General features: G+C 49.7%; 1 protein-coding gene across 1 annotated transcript; it reads right to left on the minus strand.

Annotated features, from left to right (window-relative positions):
- Window positions 1-1,442: 1,442 nt before the first annotated feature.
- Window positions 1,443-22,357, minus strand: EXOC3L4 (exocyst complex component 3 like 4). Its single transcript, XM_075152483.1, has 11 exons — window positions 22,003-22,357; window positions 17,682-18,333; window positions 14,580-14,697; window positions 13,398-13,523; window positions 12,199-12,299; window positions 10,136-10,231; window positions 7,807-7,921; window positions 5,671-5,793; window positions 4,835-4,987; window positions 3,713-3,834; window positions 1,443-1,605 (listed from the first exon to the last, which is right to left on the minus strand). The coding sequence occupies exons 1-11, from the start codon at window positions 22,355-22,357 to the stop codon at window positions 1,443-1,445; spliced, it is 2,124 nt and encodes a 707-aa protein (XP_075008584.1).
- Between the last annotated feature and the right edge of the window lie 892 nt (window positions 22,358-23,249).

The following is a 23,249-nucleotide window of genomic DNA, read 5'->3' on the forward strand; positions in this document are numbered from 1 at the left end:
GATATTTCAAAGCCATCTTTAGAAAAACACCTCAACTTGACTGTGGAGGTAGCAAGTCTACCTTAGAAAAATTTTGATGATGATTGTGAATTAAAGGTGCACTCTGCATTTCTTATCCATCAGAACAGCTCCCTTGACCTGCTGCTCACCTGGGCTGAAATTTATACTGGTGCAAACTGGAGCAAAGAAACAGAAGAGGCTCACTACTGATGCTCTAAGCTCTGCAGCAGACCAATTAGTGTTCAAGGCTATGCCATGTCCACATTTATCACATTAATTGATAGATCGTAAACATGTCTCTGTACAGAGTCTTGGATTAATTCCTGCAGAGGGCAACCTAAAGGATAAATTGGATTAAATAAAATCAGATTTTTACAGCCGTAGGCTGCTGGATGTCTCTTTTTGTCTCCCCTGCAGATGCTGGATGTAATGCTTTGGATTCCTCATGGAGTTAAACTGGTGGTGTTCCATGCCCATCAATGGGGTGATGCTGGTTTACACCAGATGAGGATCCGATCTGTAGCACTATGCCTGTCCACCTCTCATGAGGTTTCATACTGCAGTCAGATTGTACCAGGTTTGTTAAAATACGTTTGAGCATACAAGAAAATGATCTAGGGGCATGGTGGCCCTTTCCCCCGGGGCAAGGAGGGCTCGGAGCCTCCCTGCACATGGCATATCTGATCCAGACATGTCTGCCCACACACATGGCATGAATAGGTCTTCGGTCCAACAGGAGTTTTGCAAGGCAGCCCACGAGTGAGGAAAATCTGCTGAAACACCAGAAGAGCCACGGGGCCCATGCTGGAGTGCAGAGTGGTCCATGCGCTGTGTGCCCCAGCTGTGGGGTTTGGTTACCTTCCAAGGTTTTCCTCCTCAAGCAGGTAGTGGCTTGTGGCATCAGGTCACAACATCACCGACCTTGCGTCATGCCAGCTCAGCCAGCTGGTTCATGGGGGAGGAAATAAGACTTGGGCGCTACCACATCCCTGCCCAAGCTCTGCCCCCTGGTTGCTCAGGGATGCTAATTATGAAGGAGGCTCTTGCTCTGCTGCTGTATAATTATGCAACGCACAGTCCAAGCCTTAATATAGCTCTGAGTGAACTCCTTTTGGTTTTCTCCTGTTCTCTGAAAAGAGACTCAATCTTGGACCAAACAACAGAGCAGTCTCCTGCCAATAAAATCTGTACTGAACAGAGGGTGGACGCAGTGCCTGGGCTGGAGCTGCTGCCCAGGAGCTCTTGCAGGAGATCAGTGTCTTGGCGTGTCTGTTGCCTTTGGTTTCTGAACTTAGGGTAGCAAGTTCAGAAAACTACTCCTTTTCCCATGGCAGGCAAAAAGTTGTGTTTACAGAGGAGTGAGGTGGGGTAGCAGATTTTGGATCATGCTGTAGAGGCAGCGTAGGAGGAGGGATGATGCTGACTGCTGTTTTGGTTCTGTTTTAGAAGCAGCTGATGATCACCGGGGCATCAATGTCATCGAAGAGTGTGCTGCCCTCCCTGCTGTCGGGGCTCTCCAGCGCACGGTAGCCTTGCCGAAAAATCGCCGCTCTCCTGGTGCGCCCCAGCCCCCGGAGCGCGAGGATCGCCAGGACGTGCTCCTTCCTGCAGAAACCAGACAAGACCTCTCTCAATCCTGGTGAGCAAAACCAGCCCAGAGGTAAGCAACCAACAACCATGCCAGAGATGGAGCAAGGCCGTGGCAAAGCGCCGGGGAACGTCCCCTCACCGCGCTGGAGAAGCCACCAGGACAGGGGTCTGCAGCCTCCGGAGGTACCGAGCCAGCGAGCACTGGCTCCCACCATCCTGCACTGGTGGGACATCCTCCTGCTGCTGGTGCTTTGGGGAATTTCCTCCTCCGTCTCCACACACGTGACGTCTTTTGCAAGTTTTCCTGAGAGGCTACAGACCTTTTATTTAATGATTATTTTGAGTTGAGTAATGGAAATGCTAATATTTAGGAAGCTGACAGGCACTAATTAGATTAGAGCTAGGAAAGCCAACTTGGAAACATACCCTGTTCCAGTAATCTCGGTATATACAAATTCAGCAACATCTCCGAGAGCTCGGGGCAAGAATTAACAGAGACCTGAACAGGAAGCAATGCAGGTCCAGCAGGTTCCGCCTCGTTTTCCAAGCTTAATTGTTAAAAATAACATTACTCAATAATGGAAAGCAGGAAATAGATCAACCGAGAGGACGAGCCTTAAAACCTGGCTTGGGTCTAAGGCTAATGATGAAAAAGTACCACAAATCACAGCCTTGTAAATGGCTTTTCTGCCTGGAAAATTGTTTTCAAAAAGCTAAGGCTGACTAGCCGTCATTTACCTCCCCCATCCTTCCCAGAACAGGCACTGCCTCATTTGTCAGCTTAGTCTGGCCACTGGCATTAAGGCTTTTTTTTTTTTTGTAGGATAGGTGTGTTCACCTAGGAAATTACTCAGGAACAATTATTCTTTTGCAAGTCCATGTCTTGAATTTCCCCACACAGGTAAGCCCGAAGCATATCTGACCCACTCAAGTTAAATATACTTATGAAAAATCTTGAGCTTCAGTTTTGGGGAGAGGAAAATATATTTAATGTCATTTTTTTCTGAATATTTCAGGATCCACTTCAGTGTTCTGAGCAATTTGTTAAATTTATGGTTTATTTTGATTGTATAAGTGTTATCGAGCAGAAATTGTGTAACCCAGAAAAGCCTTTGGTCTTTTTCTGAAACGACTCTGATGAAATGGAATTTTTTGCAAGCTGTTCCACTGATATTCCTTCTCAATGGTTGGTAGAAGAGCTGTAGAAGAGGAGGTAACTTCTGATACGCAGCTGCTTAACCATGCACAGAGCTAGTCACTTACTTTGTTTACTTTTCCAGTAGCCTTACATTTTGCAGATGCTGCTTTGGAACAGCAAATGGAAAGTACAAAAGAAAGAATTTGTAATTTATTCCAAAATTTAGCGGTTGTGTTGAGGCCCTTTCAGAAACTGCAGCTGAACTGTGTCAACGTCTGCTGCACTTTGAGGTCTGAGCCTGGGAACAGGAGACAAACTATTTGCACCAAAGCTGGAGCCTGCAAATTGGCTAGCTGGGCTAATACTGGTCATGTACTGAAAAGCAACCTGGAGCTTTACAGTGAAACAAAGTTCATTTGGAGCAATAAAATGGTATCCAGTGATAGGACATGTGGGAATGGTTCAAAGCTGTGTCAAGGGAAGTTTAGACTTTAGGAAGCATTTCTTTACCGAGAGGGTGGTCAAACACTGGAACAGGCTTCCTAGAGAGGTGGTCAATGCCCCAAGCCTGTCAGTGTTTAAGAGGCATTTGGACAATGCCCTTAATAACATGCTTTAACTTTTGGTCAGCCCTGATGTGGTCAGGCAGTTGGACTAGATGATTGCTGTAGGCCTTTTCCAACTGAAATATCCTATCCTATCCTATCCTGCCTGTCCTGTCCTGTCCTGTCCTATCCTATCCTATAATGAAAAGGCTTTTGTGGTAACTTGTGGTGCATTATAATATCGAGCAGATAGGTGAAAAAAGAGAAAGGATACCGCCATCAAGAAAAATAAGGTGGGATTCCCCGTTGCCGGCACCTTGACCTCTAACGTGTGGCTACCAGCAGAGAAGAGGAGCTGAAGAGCTTGGCCAAGGCACGGGGCGAGCTGGTGCTGTTTGGGATAGAGCCCAGCAGTTCTGGCATCTGCTGTTTCACCTACCTGATATCTGGATAATCCTGACACAGCTCCTTGACGTAATCCTTGATCTTGTCTTTTTTCTTCTCCCCAATGATATTGGCGATGTGGTGTATGGCGGGAAGGAGCCAGTCGGAGTCAGAGCCCTGCGAACGAGGAGGCATACGGGGACATCAGGGGGAAGCGCAGCACCCGCAAAATGCTTTTTACCTGCAGGGCAGAGCACGGCAGCGGGTGGCTTTTCCTGGTGTAAGACGGTCCTGCTGCAGGCGGGACAGGCTGCCCTCGGGCGGGCAGGGGGCTGCCGGGGGTGCGGCAGGGTGCTGGCCGAGGCAGCACTGGGTGGCAATGGCAAGGCACCCCCCGCAGCTCCCCCGGGGCCTGACTCTGCCCTCCCCGATGCTCACGGGCACCCAGTGAGCCAGACCCGGAGCAGGGCGTCGTGGCTGTGGTCCAGCACAGCGGCGGATGCCAGAACCTTCACCTCCCTGCTGCCTAATAGTTTTGTGTGCCTCACTGCTGAGAGGGATCTGCCTCGGCCAAGTAACCACCCCGGTGGGCATCAGTGCCCCACACACCTGACCTTCTGCAAAATCCAATGAATTCAACTTTGGCTTCCCTGAAAATCCCAGGCTGGTGTTGCCTAGCCACAAAACATGCAAACAGCTGCAATTTTCTCCCCATCACCTTCCTGTATGCAGACTGTGTGCCCAGACGGACCCTCTTGCTGGAATCATCTCCATGAGCTGTACCCAGGGCAGGGATCCTTTGGAGGCAAGGTGTATTCCATGGCCCACAGGAATAGGCCCAGGAACAAGTTGCCACAGGATGAGCTTGATTCTACAGCATATAACCCACCCTGGCAAAGCGCCCGTGGACCTGGGAGTGTGTTAAAACACCAGGCGCTGCAATCGGAGAGCTGCCAGCTGAGCACGCACAAGCCGCTACTGCAGAGTAGCTGCTGGGCTGGAAGTCCACGCCGTGAACCTGCAGTAACTACCTTGCTCGCTCTCTTTTAAGCACTTTTACATTTCTTGAGGCTTGCCCTCCTTGAGAGCCTGCTGCCTCAGTCCCCAGGAGGCGAAGCATGGATGTTGCACCTCCAGGAACGGGGCAACCGTGGATGCCAGGAGGGAACTCACATACCTGATCGATGAGTGTATTATTAAGGATTCTGGCTTCTTGGTTCATCTTTTCGCTCACTTGCTGCCGTGTCTCCCTGTTCATTTTCCGCCTGGGTTTGATGACTTGCATGATGTATTCCCTCACCACGTACTTATGAACGTCACGTAGAAGCTCCTGGTTAAAAAAAGCAAACCTCATGGTTTTTCTGTGGTTCCCTTGCAAGGCCACAGCTGTGCGAGAGGGCAGGGGAAGCCCTCGGGTCTTTAGCAGGAGCCCAGGGCGTAGAGGAGATGCCTGAAGGCAGCTCACTGGCCAGTACACGCTGCCTGGGCCAGCTTTGCCGAAGGGAGCCGGTGGCTCACAGCCCGTCGCTCCGGCACAGAGCGATGGCAGTGCCCAGGGGAATGCCATGGAAATACTCCTCACCCTGAAGCCGCCCATGATTTTGTTTTGGCAGTTTGGCTCCTCACTAACAAAGGGGGATATTTAGGATTGTTTTAAAAGTATGTTTTGATGGTGCTTGCAGATTTTAAATATAAGCTGTTGTCACCTACCCATTTATCTCACAATTGCATAGATGTGAAAGGAGCATATAAGCTTGCGACTCATGGAATTATAATGTTCAGTGGTAAAGTTCACCAAAGCTTTTTGTTCCTCTTTAAACAAATCAGTTCTCATAGAAAGGCAAGGTGTTGCTTATTCTCATGTGGAAGTAGGGTAAAGCTGAGCTGCCCCGCATCAGCAGTCCCCACGGTTATAAACAGCCCCCGCCGCTGGAGAGGAGTCTGCAGGTCGGACCACAGCCTGAACATGACAGTGGGAGCCCCCCCAACATCACTGTGGGACCAGCCGCCTACCTGCCCCACGGGCTCCCTCATGTGCTGCAGGTGCTCGGAGAACTGCGAGACCGCCGACGCCAGCGAGTCCGGCCTTTCTGTTGCCAAAATCCAGTCCTTGGTCAGGATTTTCTTAAGAAGCGGCTGAAAAAAGACCCACTCACTGATGGTACCGGTAATAATCAGACTAGCTGACGCACTAGCCAAAGGCACCCAGCCACCTGCCTGCTCAGGGGGCTTGAACCAAAAAGCACAGAGCACTAAGGTGAAGACGCACCAGGAGGTAGGCACCAGGAGCATGGTGCAGGCTGGGTTTCTCTCTCTACCCCAGGGAATTCAGAACCCCGTCTCCCATTTCTGGGTGAGCGCTCTGATGCAGGCAGAAGAAGCATCGCTCCCCAAGCAGGAGATGCTTTGGCATTAAAGGCTTACTTGGGACACCTCATTTTCTTGCTCTATGCCTTCTTCTAGTCCACCAGCTATCTTTTTGTAAGTAAATAAACTGGTATCCCCACTGTATGGATGAAGAAACAGATGTGAATGCTAATCACAAGAAACTCAAGCATGGCCAGAACAGGCTGTGGCGTGCAACCACGTATGCTAGTGTTACATGGGTTTGCACCAGCTATGGACATAAGTCACTTGGTAGTGAATCTGTTGGAAATTAGCCCAGTAATCCATCACCCCTCCAGCCTTCTCCACAAGGAAATCAAGCTCCTCTTGCTCACAGCACTTGCAGGGGGCCATCTATACTCCCACGTGTCTGTGCAAGGTGTCACTGGGATTTTCCTTCTGCTCATTGCTCTGATGTGGTGCTGGGGGAATAGCAGCTGGGAGCATCCCCAGCTTGATGCCTCATGGTCAGTGATGATGTGGGAGTGATGGCACCAGTTTCCCATCTGCCCTGGATACAAGGTGCTCTGACCAAGTGTCAGGCAATTTCCCTTGCCGGGTCCCTAGAGCTAATGTGCCTCCACATAGAAACACAGCAATATCTGCTAAAGGCTTCTGGTGGCACCTGGAAGAGACTTCCCTAACTCCAAATATCCCTTCTCTGGCATATACTCTTTGTACTTTTCTCCTCTCAGCTCTCAGGATCTCTGTCTTTAGACTCCTGGCAATCTCCTTCCCAATTATTTCCCCCACTTGTGCCCTCCTGCTGTGCTCCCAGCCTGCTAAGGGCTGTTTAGAAATGCTTTGCCTTGGCCGCTCTCAGTTCTCACGGCATTTCGGCTCTCTTGCTCAATGCCTTGGCTTGACTCCTTCCTTGCCTGCCCCTAAGGCTCGGAGACAAGCTCTGCAGTCACTGGAAAGTCCCCTTGGCCAGGCAGGCTTGGCTTAGATTGGAGCGGTTGCGTGACTGTCTTGGTTTCTGAAAGTTATGCTTGGTTATTTAGAAAGTGAATTAGGATGAGTGAAAAGGGGTGGGAGCAAAGGCTTAATTTCCCCCATCTCTTGTGTTATACCAGCTAGAGCTGGTGGACCCCCAGGCAGCTGAGAGCAGAAAGACCCGTCTTCAGCACCTGGGAAGCACAAACTGCATTGCAGCACGTTGCCTTTTAGGCCTCTTAACACAAGTTAAGCTCATACCAGAGCTTTAGCATCCTCATGCTGAAAGAATCATTCTTTCTTCACCATGGAAACAGCCTGGAAAAATCACCTCTACCAGAATGAATTCTGTCCTGTCTGAAGAGGTTGATAACAGACCATGATGTTAGATCTACGAATAAGTAAGAGTAAATCAAAGCCCTGAAAAATCTAAATGTTTTGATAGAAGGAAAATGTCCCATTGGTGTTGTCCAGCTGACTTCCCCAGTGCTTCAATACAGGTGAGATTTCCCCCCACTGCTTTGCCTGAGATGCTGGCAGCCACTAAACATCCTTTTCTTTTGGTTGCCATTGTACTAAAATAAACATCTTCACAAATATATCATTGCTCATAGTGGAAAACTCCTGGGATGCTGGAAGTGTCGCTTTGGGTTAAGGAGGATTTGTATGAATGTTAGGCACTATGCATTCTGGAGGGACCATAACATCATGCATTGCAAAATGAGGTCTAGTTGGTGAGACAGGGAAAGGGCAACGGCCCTCAGCGTCTGCAGTGGTTCTGCACATACCCCTTATGTTTAGGAAATAATGTGGCCAAGATCCTCTTACCTGTGCTTTTGTTCTTAATTTATTTAAAAAAATATTCGTGAAGTTCCTTGTCAGAGTTGCCAAAATGTTCTGCAGTTCCTCAGTGTTGACTTTAAACACTGTCTCTAACCCTGACCTAGAGAGAGAGAGACAGAAACCACCAGTGGTTTAATATTAAAATGTAAACTATTACACTACCCGAAAATTTTAGCCAGGCTGGCATCTTGGGCATTATTTTAAAATAAGTTTATGTATCCAGTACTTCCTCTTGGAAACACTTAGTGGGTTCAAAATAATGACTCTTTTTGCACAATCCTATACACAGAAAATTAATCACAACTGAGTAACTGTGCTTAAAAACGACTTATTTCCTCATCAGGTGGGACGGCGCAACCACGCGGAGCGGTTGCGCAGGCTGGTTACTTTTTCACTTGAGCAACACTTCTGCTAAATGATCTGCAGGTACCTGAGAGAGCACTAAGGGGCTTACAGGGTAAGAGAGAAGTAAATAATAAAGCCAGAGAAGGGAAAGCTGTTGACCCTGCGTCCCCCAGAGCCCGGCTGACTCGCTCCACGCGGCATCTATCTGCAGTGGCTGGGATGGTGAACTACGGAGGTGGAAACCTGTGGAGTTTCCTAGGGACAGTGTGTACTTCTGCTAATGAGGAAGAAAACACAACTTCTGAGGGGCTAATGAAGTCCCCAGCAGTATGTGTGGGCTTTGGGGGCATTGCGAGCTCCTGGCTTTCTTCTCGCTTTCCATCCCTGCCCCTCTGGATTCTCTGGGGGGAACCGAGGCAGCACCATCAAACTGCTAGTGGTCCCCGAGCTTCCCTGGACGTGCCACATCCACTGCTGTGACCACAGAGCGTGGCAGATTCCTGCCACTGCCTGGTAGCTAGTTTATAGGTCTGAGGCTGCCCAGGCAGGACTACAAAACACCTAACAGCATCCCTCTTGCCCCAGGCTGGGGCTCAGGTGCATAACTCCTGCTGAACACCTGAAATCTGCGTCCCGCATCCACGAAACCATGCTGTTAGGGCACCTACCTCTGCCCAGCAGCTCATCACCCCAGGCTGACAAATATTTAACTTGATGCAGGAATAAACCCAGCGGAGCCAATCCACCACCCAAACGCCTGCCAGCTCCCTGCCCAGGGCTGGCTTCTCCCTTCACCACCTCCCCAGTCCCCAGCAGGGAAGGGGAGAGCAATTTTCCGCAGGGGCAGGAGGAGGGAGAGAAAGCCGGCTCCTCGGTGAGGTTAACATTGCTGGAGAGACCGTGCCATCTAGAGACTTCCCGACGGTAGTGCTCACTGCGGCTGAAGCCGTCGGCTCCTGTGAGAGACCGCAACGCAAAATCCTCTGCATCCCCTGAATAATATTTGGCATATAGCATCCCTGCCGCAGGCAGTGCCAGGCAGCAATGCAGCAGCATGGGCTGGAGATAACAACCCAAGCTTCCCGGTGGCCAGACCCCAGGTATTAGCTGCGTGTCGGCTGGCTGGGTTGGCCTCTGAAGCATCACATCTGCATGGCAGGGATGACCCCAGATGCTGAAGAGCCCCTGGGCCTCGGTGGTCCGTGTCCCTGCGTGGCTGCAGACCATCCCCCTGGGGCAGGTGCTGTACGAACAGCCCCGGTTTCCCGCGGCACCGGCACCGGCGGGTTGCAGCGGCAGATGCGGGTGGGAAGCGCAGGGTCACCATGTGCCACAGCACTGGGCTGATGGAGCAGACCCTGGGACACACAGTAACTAGCACCATCCTACTTATGGGGAGAGAGCCGCTCTCCTGAAAGTACTTTTTAATAGTCAGAGCTGGTGAGCACACCTGTTTATCAGAGGCCTTTTCAACACAGGGCTTTAAATAACTAATTCTTAACACATGCAATGCCCTAGAAGTTCCTCCTGCCAGCAGCCATGGCAGGGGTTTATTTGCAGGTTGAGTGCTTTCACAGAGTGAAAAGTGCTTTCTGCAGCCCAGTGCCAAAAGCAGCCATCAGATTGTTGCTGGGTTTATTCTGCTAACGTCCAGAACAAAATATGAAAAAAAAACCCTCCCCTGAGGTTGAAAAAGATGGGCTGAAAATGAGTTTGAAGCTTTCACGCAAGCACCGGATCCATTCCCACACTGGATCTGTCCCCACCTCTGTCTCTTCACCCTTTTGCCCCAGTGAAGTGACTTTTATCTGCATCTCTTGGGGAATATCCCCCCTGTGAGGTGAGGAAGGGCTGGAGGCTGAGCACCCCGTGGGGCACCCCCAGGAGACCTTGGTCTTTCCTTTCCGGATGCTACCACCCTCCCAGACCCCAGCAACGCGGCGGCTCGGCTCAGGGGGAGCGGACTTACAGCAGGTCGTGGAAGCTGTTGATGTAGGCAGCAAAATAGGGCACAAAGACGGGGCTGTCCCGGGCAGCGCTCCACGCCACAAACTCCTCCCCGAACCTGCAGGAGAAGACATGCGGGTAACGCTAACGGCAGGGGTGACGAGGACGTCTCATCTTCTGTGTACACCACGATGTCAGGAGACCCCGGTGGCTGGCCCAACCTGTCCCCTCTGTATGCGGACATGTTTCTTCCAGCTGTCGTAACACGTGTGTGCATTGGAGGGGAATAGATGGCAGATAATTATGGGTTTGGGGTGCGTTCGCCTGAGCGGGCACGCAGCACTTTTGGAGAGATGCCAGGGATTTCAGCATGCCAAATCTCTGACTTCTCCTCACGCTGAGGGATTAATTGTGGCTGTGGTACTCAGGCTTATCAGTCTGGTCTTTCATTTCTCTGGCTTTTGGGGCAATATAATACACGCCCTCTTAAGCACACAAGGAAAGGATTTATCTCAGGGCTGATTTTACAACAGAAGGTGAATAGGAACAGGACAGCACACCTACATTTCACCCCCGAAACCTCAGCGTGGTGTGTTAGGTAGCTGTTTTCTGTGTAGCACAGCTTTTAGGGTTTTGACAGCTGTTTTCCAGCCAGGTCCGCACTGCTGGCAGGAGGCTGCGTGCTCAGGCAGGCTTTGCGTGATGGTCCCATTCTTTGTCAGGGTAAAGGAACCTGCTCAGGCTGCTTGCATCTTGGGTTTGTTTAAGAAAAAGCTTAAGTTTCAGTGACGCTTTCAGCTGGGAGCCCTTGCTGCCCCAGCTTGCATTTTACACCAATTTTGTTTAAACAAACAAACAAAAAAAAACACCAAAGAAAAAAAAATTTAAAAAGAGAACAAATTAAAAAAGAAAAAAGAACAAAGAAAAAAGAAACAAGGGAAAAAAGGGGGGAAAAAAAGAAAGAACAGAACATCAGTACTGTGTTTCTCCTCAAAAACCCAGGCAGACTACAAAGCCAAATAGCTGGTTTGAACTACCCTGCTTGCTCAGGGTATGGGACACAAGTGTAGATCGCTGGGCTATTAGAGATGAGGTTTTAGAAGGGAAAGCATTGCCTTCAGCGCGCTTTGGACACCTGCCATGCCCCGGGCTCACGATCTGAGAAAGCAGCGCTCGGGCTCCCCATCCTCGCTCCTGCAAAACGTCTATTAGCAAACTCCCCACTCAGCACCTGCTGGAGGTGGGAGACTTCAAAGGTTAATGTGAAATTATTTTTAGTCTTGCTCAGAGTTGATTCATGCCGAATGGCCTTTCTCCTCTGCGGATCGCTGCTCCAGCGAGCAGTTGTGACCCCCCAAAATACAGCCATGCCGGCAGGGAGGGACAGCGCCTCGCTGTGCGGGACCCTCCGCGAGCCAAAAACCTTCCCTGGACCATCCCCAAAGCATGTCACAGGGGGGAAGGTCTGAGGCTGTAACTCGGAGACTTCCAAGCAGAAAAACATGATTTCAGCAAAGGGGCAGGGTCCTGTGTCCTTCGGACACTGGATAAATTTTAAAAAGGCTCAGAAGGAAGCCCAGCTCTATGTCTTGCCCAGGTGTAACAGAGGGGGTCTCATCGGCCATTTCTATGTCCATAGCCATGGGATGCAGGAGAAAACCCTCTCGGCAGGACTCACACCGGGACACCTAGATGATGTTTTGGGCAAGCAGGCTCTGGGTCTGGGGCTCCATAACTGCTGCTTGCTTGTGCCTGTAGCTGCAAGCGACCGGCATCCAACACCACAAAGGTCCCGGGTGGATGGGACTGCAGTAGTCCCATCCCTTTCCAGCCAGCAGCTCCTTCCTGGAGCTCTGACCTCAGATTTTGGGACTTGCAAGAGTCCCATCTGGGTCTGCTTATGACTCCCTCCAAGTTGTTTTGCTGCTTGCTCATTATTGGGCTCATTGTGATCTCTAATTCTCCCAGGAGCAGGCCCGTGCCTGCTCGGTGCCAGCGTCTGGCCCAGTGCACGGACCTTTTCCCTGCTTTTTTACCAATGTGGGACTCATTTGGAAGGAATGTGCTGCCCGGAGCGGCGATGACCTTGGTATGAATTCATGCAGCTCTGCCAGGCACAGCTCAAGCATTTTCGTTCCCAGGCTTCTGCTGATCGCTCCAGATACCTTCATGTGCTCCCCAATGATCTAGAAAAGGGCACGAAAAAAAGCCAGTGAATAGGACAAGCACGGGAGAAAAATCCTTTACAAGCATCTTGTGCAGCTTTGGTTAATAAAAATGACTCGCCTAGCAAAGGGGGAAACAGCCGACTTCTTGCCAGGCGGTTTTCATTATTCTCTGGCAGTTTTAAAAATAATAATCCAGAAGGGGCCAAGAGGCACAAACTGATTTGTGGCATAATTATTCATCCCTAATGGCCCCGTGTCCTTCTGCTGTCTGAGCGTGAGCTAGGCGTGGTGTCGACTGGAGCCCTGAGCCGCCCTGGTGCTGTCCTCCTCTTCTGGGGGGATTTGCAGGAGGGATCAATCCCAACCCATTGCCCAAGGGGAGCTGAGCCGTCCCCATGCTGAGGATGGCTATAAGCACCGTCCGCAGGGGCCCACACATGCCCCCTCCTCAGGAGCGATACCGGGGCCGCACGGAGGGTCGGGCATCACCCTGAAATCTTGCTTACACTGGGGCTCCTCCCTAATTCCCATTCCCACAACCCCGTCTGCCTCTCCGGAGCGAGGCAGGCTGCAGTCCCGCTCTGGCGCTTCCCGAGGCATCCTACCCATCTGCTAATCCAATTCAGACCTGCCTTCCCGGTGATCACACAACGTGTAATATTCCTCTATGGAAAATGAGTCATGGCAGCAGGCAAAACTCTTTGATTTTCTTTCTTTCTCTCTCTCTTTCTCTTTTGGTATTATTTAATTGAAATGACTCAACCCTTTGAGTGAGGAGCATGAATCCAAACCCCTCCTGGATTTATTACCCTGTAGTCCCTAAAGCTAGTAGGAGCTTTTGTTTTTCATACTGTTTAAATTGGAGTGGCTGTCACTGCCTACGGCCTTTCCGCGGCTGCCGCAGCCCCAGGACAAAGTCGCTTTTTCAGCCAAGGGGTTTTTCTAACAAACCTTTTCTTTCCGCCTTTTTTTCCTTTCTTCTTTCTAATCAAAGAGATTTAAGGACTTTAAAATCAGTTGCCTATTATGTTGCTGACACAATTGACAGCAGGTTTAATTTGCAGCTAGAAGGCAAGCAGCAGAGCCCCCCACACTTTTCCCCAGCTAATTAAATACCATTTGAATATCAAAGGAGAGCGAGGAGTGGTAGAGGTTTTCCTTCACTTCTGGATGAACTTCATTCTCCCACTTCTCCGTGATCTCCAGTCTCAGGATGTTTCCAAAATAGCTTTTGATTTTCCCCTAAATGTTAAACGTAGGAAAGAAACATGCAGCTCAGGATAACGAAGCAAGCATGAGTAAAGTGGCTCGCAGTGTTTTGCTCCGTCGGCACGTGTGCGAGGCTCACGTGTGCGGCGCGGAAAGGTAAGCAAAGTCAAAGGTCTTGCTCCAGACCCCGTCAGTCTACACAGGATCTTGGGAAAAAGCAGGAGCTGTGCTGTGTGGGGGCAAGGTACTCCCAAATCAAGGGAGAATTATTCTCCTTGCAGGGAAATATTGTGTCAGCTGTTTGACTGTTTGATTGCAAAGTCCTCCTGCACGTGTAATGCACAAGGTCAGGATTAAAGATCAAGCTGGTCCTTTCTGGCGGTACAGCCACTTGTGTAAGTGGCAGCACTGTTCAGTCCTGGCTGATAAATCAATCTTATTGCCGGTGAAACAAAATGATCCTTCACCAGCACGATGGAGCAATACCCTTTTTTTTCAGCTGGGTACCTTGAGCTCACCTTCAGCAGTGCCCTGTTTCAGAAATGGTTTGCAAGAAAATGTCTGAGCCCACCAAAGACCCAGGAAAGCATGTAGTCTTACACAGGGTCGCAGCCAAGGACAGCAGAAAGACAATTGCGGAAGGGGCTTCCTAGGAGGAGCTGAACCATGGGGAGGTCCTCTGTTGGGGTCAAGCCCAAAGGTGTCTGGCTATAGCAAACCTCAGATGTGCTGGAGAAGCTCACACACGTGAAAGTAACAGCTAAAATGTCTTTACATCTAACTTTACAACGTGTTCAAGCTGGTGAAGGGCAGCTATGACCTTTCAGTATGCCTCTGCCATACTGTATGGGTCTGGTACAGTCCTTTTGGCTCTGTGATCATCCAGGTTCAAGCTCATGGCCTGCTTCAGTCCCAGAATTGGTGTTCAGGACTTTTTGCTTTTGATTAAAGGCCATTCTGCGTGGTGCTGGCAGGACTCAGCACCTGATGGGGTAGGAACCATGATGCAGCCTCCGAGACCTCTGCCCGGGAGGCTGGGGCTCCCATACCCTCCCTGGGGGCATGTGGAGGCAAGGTCAAAACTCTCACCTTTGCAGAAGTGATGTAGTCGTTCTTCAGTTTATCCCAATCAGCTGGTGTTAACAGCAGGGACAGGTTTTCTGTCTTAACCTCTGGTTTGAGGTCAGGGTGACCCAGAAAGAGTTCACTGGAAAGATTCAAACGAACAAATTATGTTGCCTCGGAGTGTGAGTAAACTGATGGAATATTCATGTGGCATGAGCTACATAATTATTAAGCCGTGAGAAATATACTTAAAGCTTAAATTGTGATACTTATTTTCAAGCTTTAACAAGAAAAGCTTTCCTCGCTATTCAAAATCCTAATTATTCAAAATCAAAATGATCTAAGGTTCCAGCCCACCTTAGAAATCATGAGACTTCTGAGTTGTTTGGACATGAAAAGTGCTATGAGAATTTACTTTTTTAAATAAACAACCTGAAGCTGATTCATTTGGCTACAAGCCTGCGAAATGCCTTTCAGGGTAATTCCTGTAGCAGCGTGCTGCTGTGGGGTTAGCTGATCTCCCCGGCTCCTCTCCGGTGTCACATCACAGCTTATGTCGGGCTGTTATTTTTCCCTGTGCATTATCCCTAGCACAGGGAGGTGGCAGAGCAGGTCCTGCTCTGCGCAGGCAGCCCCTGGAAGGCACTGCCCTGCTTGGGACACGGGCCATCGCCGCACCACGGTTCCTCTGCAGATGGAAGCGGTGGGTGGACGTGCAGCTACAGAGCCTGACTCCAAAGTGCGCTCAGCTGACACACGGCTTTACCACTCGCTTTCCTCTGGATTGCCGTGTAATCAGGCCAGCTGATTAGTGGGGAGGCAGGGAAAGGGAGGGAGTGCTTGTGTTTCTCCCTCTGGGGCGAGAAACCCATTATTAGCCTGTACCATTGAATGTGCTACCCCTGCAATCTGCTGTGGACTGTGGAGGCATTGCATCTTTCAGGGTGATGAAGGTGGAGAGGAGAAAGAAGAAAATATTCATGCACTTGAATAAGTTGCAAGCAGTCACCTGGTTAGCAAAGAACACAGCTGCAATGTCCTACACACAGCGTGTTCAACCACCAAAAAGGGTTCCCATCGCCAAACCAGCGCCGAGCACACGGTTAGGTTTGGATGCAAGTGAGGGTTGTATTGTACAAGGTCAGGCTTCTGCAGAGTGACTGCTCAGCAGAAAAAAAGCTCAGCCTGCTGATAGTGTCCTGGAGTCAAAGTTCCCGCAGTCATGGCTCAGATTTCCCGGAGAGGTATATCTGCACATGTGGGGCACTGCACAGCCCAGCTGCTGCAGGAGTCTGCTGCTCATGTAAAAGGACACCACAGATTTAAATACAAACTCTCCACCATGACTGAAAAGACTGGCTCAAATATGTACTCGAGGAGCTTATTCCCCTCTCTTTCTTTTTTTCCATTTGTTTGAATTGTAGCATCGATAATGAGTTTGGGTCAGACAATTTCTTCTTTTTTGGGATGGGTCCCAAGAGGGGATGAAGTTCTTTTAGAATGGGAAAATCAAATGGAAACAGCCCAACCCAGCAAGGTGATTGCATGCAGTGCCCGAAACGGCTGCAAGCTCTCAATAAGCTCTTTCACAGCAAGTTAGAGAAATACTACGGGGGCACTTTTTTTGGTGCAGAACCTGGCTGCTGAAGCTCGTTTCTTCCCCCTTCTCCTGCAATATTGGGGCGCAGTACAGTTCCCGGGGCTGGGGACATGCAGGAATTTCCCTCCAGATGAGACCAGCAGGGACACGTGAGGGAGAGGGGCAATGGGTGGGAGTGTTATTCCCATAGCAGCCCTGCCATAACGCTGGTCAGCCAGTGCCATGATGCTGAGGGAGTTACACACGTGTCATCATGGTCACCACACCGTAAGTGGGGTTTTAACAGCAACTAGGCAAGTTCACAGAATAAATCTGTTCAAAACAAAGGGCTGTTCAAAACAAAGACCATCTGTGGTCCAAATGTCCCTGAGCCAAAAGCTACCCCAGGCTAGGGGTGCTCTGGGCAAGTGTCATTGCTGCTTGCCCTGCTCCACCACTGCCCCCTCCCTGTCCATTTTTGCCCACTGTTTGACTCAGTGTTGATACTCCTGCATTCACTCCCTTTTTTGTTTTTTTGAGGGGTGTCAGTTGGTTTGTGTTTGTCCCATCCTTGGGCATCTGGTTCAGGCTATTCCTGGAGACCAGCTACTGGGGCAGACACAATTTTGCTTTTACATGGCTGTGCTTATGTGCTTATTAGCAGACCCATCTCCTGTGGATGTTGCCTCTCTCCTCTTTCTCACCCCATTGTGCATTTCTGTTGGGTTTTCGTCTGGGAGCTCTTTGGGGCGGGGATGATGGGCTGTGATCTAGCCCAGTGAACGACTGAGGACACAATGCCTGGACCTTCTACAGGTGCCTATCTTAGATGTCTCCTTTGGCTGTAAAAGGAGGCAATGTCCAGCAGCACAGTTTTTACTGTTGTGAAGAATTCCTGCCTTTACTCCCACACAGACAGGGTGCCCTGAGGATGGTGTTTGATAAGTCTATGCAGCTCCTAGAATATTTTAGTCACCCCTGAATTACAGGGAGCTTCAAGAGGTCCTAAAAAACATAGACCTCCCATTCAAGTAGTGGACACGTCTGAGCCAGAGCCTTTGTTTTAATGTGGCTAATTCCACACGGTGATGTCTTGGCACTTCCTCGAGACGACTCTGATCCCTGAATATGGGGGGTAATGTGGCCCGTTTCCAAATGCATCACAGTTTTAATTAAAGAGGAAGAAGGCAGGGCTCCCCCCCAGGTTCCTCCCTCTGCCTGGAAAAGCCACCGAGCAGCTGCTGGACCTTGCAAAATATTTGCAGGAAGGGAGCAGGTTTATCAGAGCTGCAAGGAGGAGCTTCCTGGCATGTGAGAAAGGGAGGGGAAAACGAGGTAATTTGGATCTGTGAAAAGCAGCAAGTGTTTTATGCACAAACCTTTGTCACCACCTATTAACAGATTAGCTATCTGGCTCTACTGTAGAAGTGACTGCGTCTCTCTTGCTCGTTCAGGAAACTGAGAATAGCTTGGTGCTTTCAAAGCACCCTGCGGCCCTGCCGTTCTCCAGAGGAGGCTGAAGCAGTGTGGCAAGTGCAGCATCTTACCTGTGGTAGATGTTGGCCACCCAGTCGAGCAAGGTGTAGAGCTCATTGAATTCCAGCAGTCCCTGGGAGAGATCTTGCAAGTGTGAGGCAATGGCCTTGTGAAAAGCCTCCACATACGTGTCACATACGTGGTACTCCTCTGGATAGCACTTTTTTACTGATAACTTGATTTTCAGTAAGTCTTCACTCAGGTATTTCTGGAGGAAACCTAAGTGGAGATCAAGCCAAGATCTCTCTTCTTCCTTTGATGCCATGGGTACCCTCTGGACTCTCTTTCTAGCACTCTCGTTGATAGCTTCCCTCCACTCCTCCCTCCACTTTCTCGGTGTGCCGAGCAAGTCCGACCCAGGACTAGCAGCATTGCCTGTGTTAGGATGAGCTGCTTCTTCATGGGCAATTAAAGTCACCAGCGAGGTCAGCATGGTATCCTCTACAGCGGGATGCTCCAGTGTTCCCACCACGATGGACTGGATCACGTTCGTGACGGAGTTATAAAGCAAATCCACATCCTTGCATTTCCTCACAAACTCCTGGGGATTATCTTTGTATTTCTCAGCATCTCGTTCAGCTATAGTCTCGTCTTCCAAATACTTGATACTTGCAAATGCTTCCAAAAGTTGCCTTTTCTGAATAAGTTCATTGATTTCCATTACTGCAGAAAGAAGGGGAGAAGGGGTTGGGACAAGCAGGCGTTAGGTGATTGGCAGGTTGGTAACAGGACAAGGTGCCCCTTGGCACAGGGAGGCTTGCAGGGCTGCTCTAGTAGCCAGGTCCCAGCAGTGCCCCTGAGATTGACCCCCCCTCCCCCTCCCCCCAATCTCTCCAGCTCCTGTTTGACACAGGAGAGGAAAGTAGTGGAAACGCAATCACTGCAAATTGAGCCACATGTCTAAACTGCTGGTTTCAGAGGTAGGAAATATCTAAAAAACTGATTATAGCCCTGCAGGAGAACCTTATGCAACGGCTAATGAGGCTGCGCGGAGGGGCACTGGGGTCTCAGGCTGCATAAATCCACCCCTGGCTCTGCCCCTCTGCTAGTGTGGAGCTGAAGTGGGACTGGCAGCGGGAACAGTTTGTGATATACCCTCCCAGCAGGATTTTCTTTAGCAGGGATGCTCTTCTTTCCCAGCATACCAGTGTGCTCAGTGCTGCTGCACTGGCCACAGCATCTCTGGCTGAAAGGGCGTTCCAGCACGTTGCCTGAGAAGGCAGGGAGGGTGCCCAGGGGTCCAGCTGGAGGGGTGGGAGGAGGCACAGTGGGACAGACCCCCTCGGCCCTCTGAGCTCCCGGGTCAGACATCTCACTAGAGATGTCTGCCCCCAGCCTACCACCAGCATGTCCTCCAAGGCCCTGGGAGAGTGGGATACTGGCTTGGGAGGGCTCCTGATACATTTTTGGGAACATTCCCTGTTCAGATGTAACCCTGGGCAAACCTGGGCTCCCCTCCTGTCCTGATTTTGTGCGTTATCAAGTTTTCCTAAGACACTTTCCCAACTAATGTCACAGCTAAACTGGCTCCTGCATTTCTGAGGACTGAGCAAAATGCTAATGCAAACTGCAGAGGTTGTCCCTGGTGATTTGCATTATGAGGTCCTTGAGATAAAGGGACTGAGGCAGCAAGCCAGGTGCTGGCCCATCCACAGCTGACCACCCTTTCCAGCCTGTGCTTACCACAGTAAGTGGCCTCTGAAAGATGCCTCTTACCCGTTCCAGACATTTAGGAGATGTTCTGTGAATGCTTATGGTCCTCAGCCTCCTCTCAACCAAAAAGAGGGACTTCTGGAGGACCAGAAGCCACAGCTTCTCAGCTCTGCAGTTATTGCAATCTGCAATAAGCCTTTGGCTGGGGAGCGAGGAGAGTCTCTGGGATGGTGGTCCCAGGGTCCCAGCAGGAAGAAATGGAGAAACACCAAAGTATGCCAGGTGTGTGAAGTTCACCCATGTGGGGTGGCTCAGGGTTGGGTGACCTGGCTGTTCACTGCTTGTGTATAAACCTACAGTCAGGTGCCAAGCACTGCCTCCCACCAGTGACGTTTGTTTTCCAAGCAGTGAGCACTGCTGTCCCTGGTTGGTTTGGGGAGGTGTGTGCATTGGAGGGGGATCTAAACTTGTGGGTGCTTTCTCCTGGTGCTCAGGTCTCACGTGGATTTTCCCTACCTCCTTTGCTTTTGGCACCCACTACCAGTACTGGCTGGTGTCAGCTGAGGGAAAGTCACCAAATACTGTTACCCCCAAGGTGGCTGAAGTCTACTGAGTTTCCCATTTCTTTTTCAAAGCCTTGCTGGTGCAAGAACCACTGGCTATTTGCCAATAATATAAGAAGTATTTGCCATGTGTTGAGGAGATCCAAGAGCACTGTTAGCTTTTGAGAGGCCCTGGGAAACTCTCACCATCTCCAGCATCGTAACAGATGCTCTGAACAGGAGATCCCACTGTGATACTGGGCATAAGGCAAATATTAAAGAGGAGAAGGGAAATTTAGGCATGTGTGGCCCAGGCTTCTGGGACATACACATGTAAAATGACACAGAAAAATTGGACAGCACTCAAGGAAGATATGAAGGACTGGTTCATAGCCCATAATTTATGCCCTTGGGCTTGTCTGCGCACAGATTTTATACCATGTGCACGAAATAATCTGTGCAGCTTAAGAGTATCTGTATGAAGACAGAAATACATCAAATAACCCAACTATTGATGAAGCATACAATGCATAGAACTTTGAGTGGCTATATAGAGCTACAGTTGCTTCTGCACTCAGAGGGGAGGGAGATTGTGCCAATTAACTTAGTCTCTTCTAGATAAATTAATATAAAACCTGTGTTTGCACAAGTGCCTGCAGTGAGAGACTAAAGGAATACATTCTGTTCTGTTTATCAAAGTGAGAAAACACCATTTAATCACCATCTAGGATAATTATTCAGGGAGGTGATATTGGGTGCTAAATGGATCTTTAATTTAACAATACAAAATCAGCCAGCTGGTAGTTGAAGGAAGACAATTGAAAGGCAATTAGCCATTATGCAGCTTAACGGTGCACATGGTGGAGCCTCCATCACTTGCCATATTTATGTCAGGATGGGACATGTTTCTGACAGAGCTGCTCTAGTCTAGGCCAATCACAAGTTACTGGGCACAGGATGGGCCTTATTCGTGCAATTCCTCAGCTTGTTCATTGCAGGAGATGAAAAGGGCTTATGGTAACATTTCCTGTCCCTCCTCGTCTATGACCCTTTGAGAACAGACTAGCAAAGTTTATTAGATGGGCTCAGATTCATCTTACCAATCTTACAACGTATCAGTGCAAAGCAGTAAATAACTTCACGGCACAGTAGAGCACGTTATAGCAGTGAGACAATGTCAGCCCTTCTATCTGATCCCCATGACATCCTATGCAGTAGACCAATAATTTATTTCTAGAAATTTAGGCTGAGGAAAGGTCAAGCCATGTTGACCCACCTCAGTCTATCTCCTGGTGGATGCATCATAGTACCTCTGCCTTGAGGAGGTGGAGGAGAATGGTGCTCAAACCAAGATCCAAGTCATTGCAGTCTGCCCACACTTGGGGAAAGGCAAGAGCTATGCTAAAGATAGTTATTCTAATTTGACTAAGACCTACCTATATAATGCTGAAAAAATGCATGAGAACCAGCCTGGGGAAACCAAACAAATACTTGCAGCACCGCTGTTGTGAGAAGAATAGATGGAAAGTCAGCATAAGAGTAAAAGCATCCGCAGAGGTCCCTTTGCAAGGCAGTCTCTAAGATTAGGAACCAAGTTGGAGGTGCCGAAGCAGGTCACAACCAAACCATCTCGTTTCCCCTTCAAGGCCTTGCAGCAACCTACACAGTACAATCTGGGGACCATCAGTCTGAGCAGAAGTTTCTGAAAAGCAGAAATTGTCCAGAAGTGCAATGCAGGCAACAGCATAGGAATAGCCCACATTGCACTTCTAGATACCGCCAGACCAGCAGTTCCCAAACTGTGCTCAGCAGGTTGGTGACTGAAATGTATGATGTGCCATACGTCCGCTGATATATGAGCCAACAGGTTGATGTGTTGATTGTAGGTAGGTTGTGGATATGGTTAAACTAACATAGTGGAGGCCAAGAGCAGCCTGTTCAGTGAAGCGCAACCTGCCCAGGCTGGGCCAGGTAAAACCCCAACAAGTTTGTGCAAGGGGTGACAGTTGTCTCTGCCCTGTAATGGGATGCCTGGTTCTTTAGCACCTCTGTTGGGCCCAAGGCTTGCAAAGTGTAAATTGCTTGAAGGTTACATATATCCTGCCAACCAAATTACACTGGTGGTTTTGCTTCTTACCTGAAAGAGGTTTTCCTTGAATGGGCTCTGCTGCTATCTTCTCGCTAATCTCCTCCACGCCATTACACATCGTGGTTTTGTTCTCCTCGTAGCTCTTGGAGAATCGCAAAGAAAGTCGTTTTCCTTTCCAAGTACCAGTACCTTCCTTTCCTTTCTCTTTGTTCAGACTTCGTTTTGATTTCCGGATGCTTAACATTGTTTTAATACCTCTTTCAAAGAACCCACTGTCTCCACTGTGCAAAGTTGAGCTGCTCAGTTCAGAAGCATCCTCCATCTTTTCCTCCCCTGCACTGTTCGTCGGAGAGGCTGGTTCTGAGGTTACGCTCCTTGGGTCTAACTCTGTATTTCTGTTCATCTTGTTGCCTTTCAACAATGGGATTTCCAAACAGGTTGATGGTAATCACTGAAATGCACAAAACGGTAGAATGAGACGAGAGGTTCATAACAGGGTATTCCTGCGTCTCCAAAGTCAGAAAAGTCTGAAAATCTGGCCCATCCCTTTTCTGTGCTTAATCCAAGGGCAGAGCAAGTTGTTCTAGCCTGTAGCTACTGAAACGATCTCTCTAGCCACAGACACCAGGTGCTGGCCTGCTTTTAGCTCTGGAAGGCTCTACTTAGGTCCTTAAATCAGGCAAGTGGCAGCTATTTCTCTAGCACCGAGGAATCACTAGATGTCAGAGATGCTGAAATCTGTGTAAATGTACCATTTTGGTTGGTAACAAGATATGTTTTTACTTTCCATTCTTCTAAGTGGATTTCCAGCCGTGTAGGACTGATATCTCACTGAGGTGTTGCCACTTTCTAATGTGGATACGGCAAGTTTGGGTCATGCTGCTGCTTCTGCCCTGCTCAAGCCCTGACCTGCCACTGCTGGAAGGTGGCCCAGGGGTGAGCGGTCCCCAACAGCAGGCAGCTGAGCTCTGCCCTAGCCCCTTCCATCCAAACCCACAGCAATCTCTGCGTGACTCCGAATCGTCACGGTCGCAGCACAGGAGGCTGTACGGTGCAGTAAAGATTCTCATCACTCATCCCGCCTCAGAGCGCTGCATCCTGGCGTGCTGAGGATGGGTCTCTCGAGGGCCAAGCAAGGCCCTGGCTGAGCTGCAGGGGATGCTGCAGGAGACTTCAGATTTCAACAGAAGTGCTCCTGGGCTGTAGTCACATCCCCTGCACTTGCTCAGCTCCTGCCCTGCTGCAGACAGATCAGCTCCCCTCTGCCCACTCTGAGGCCTGGCCCAGCTGCTTGG

The sequence above is a fragment of the Calonectris borealis genome, chromosome 5 (genome assembly GCF_964195595.1).
Source record: "Calonectris borealis chromosome 5, bCalBor7.hap1.2, whole genome shotgun sequence".
In the NCBI taxonomy this organism is placed as follows: domain Eukaryota; kingdom Metazoa; phylum Chordata; class Aves; order Procellariiformes; family Procellariidae; genus Calonectris; species Calonectris borealis.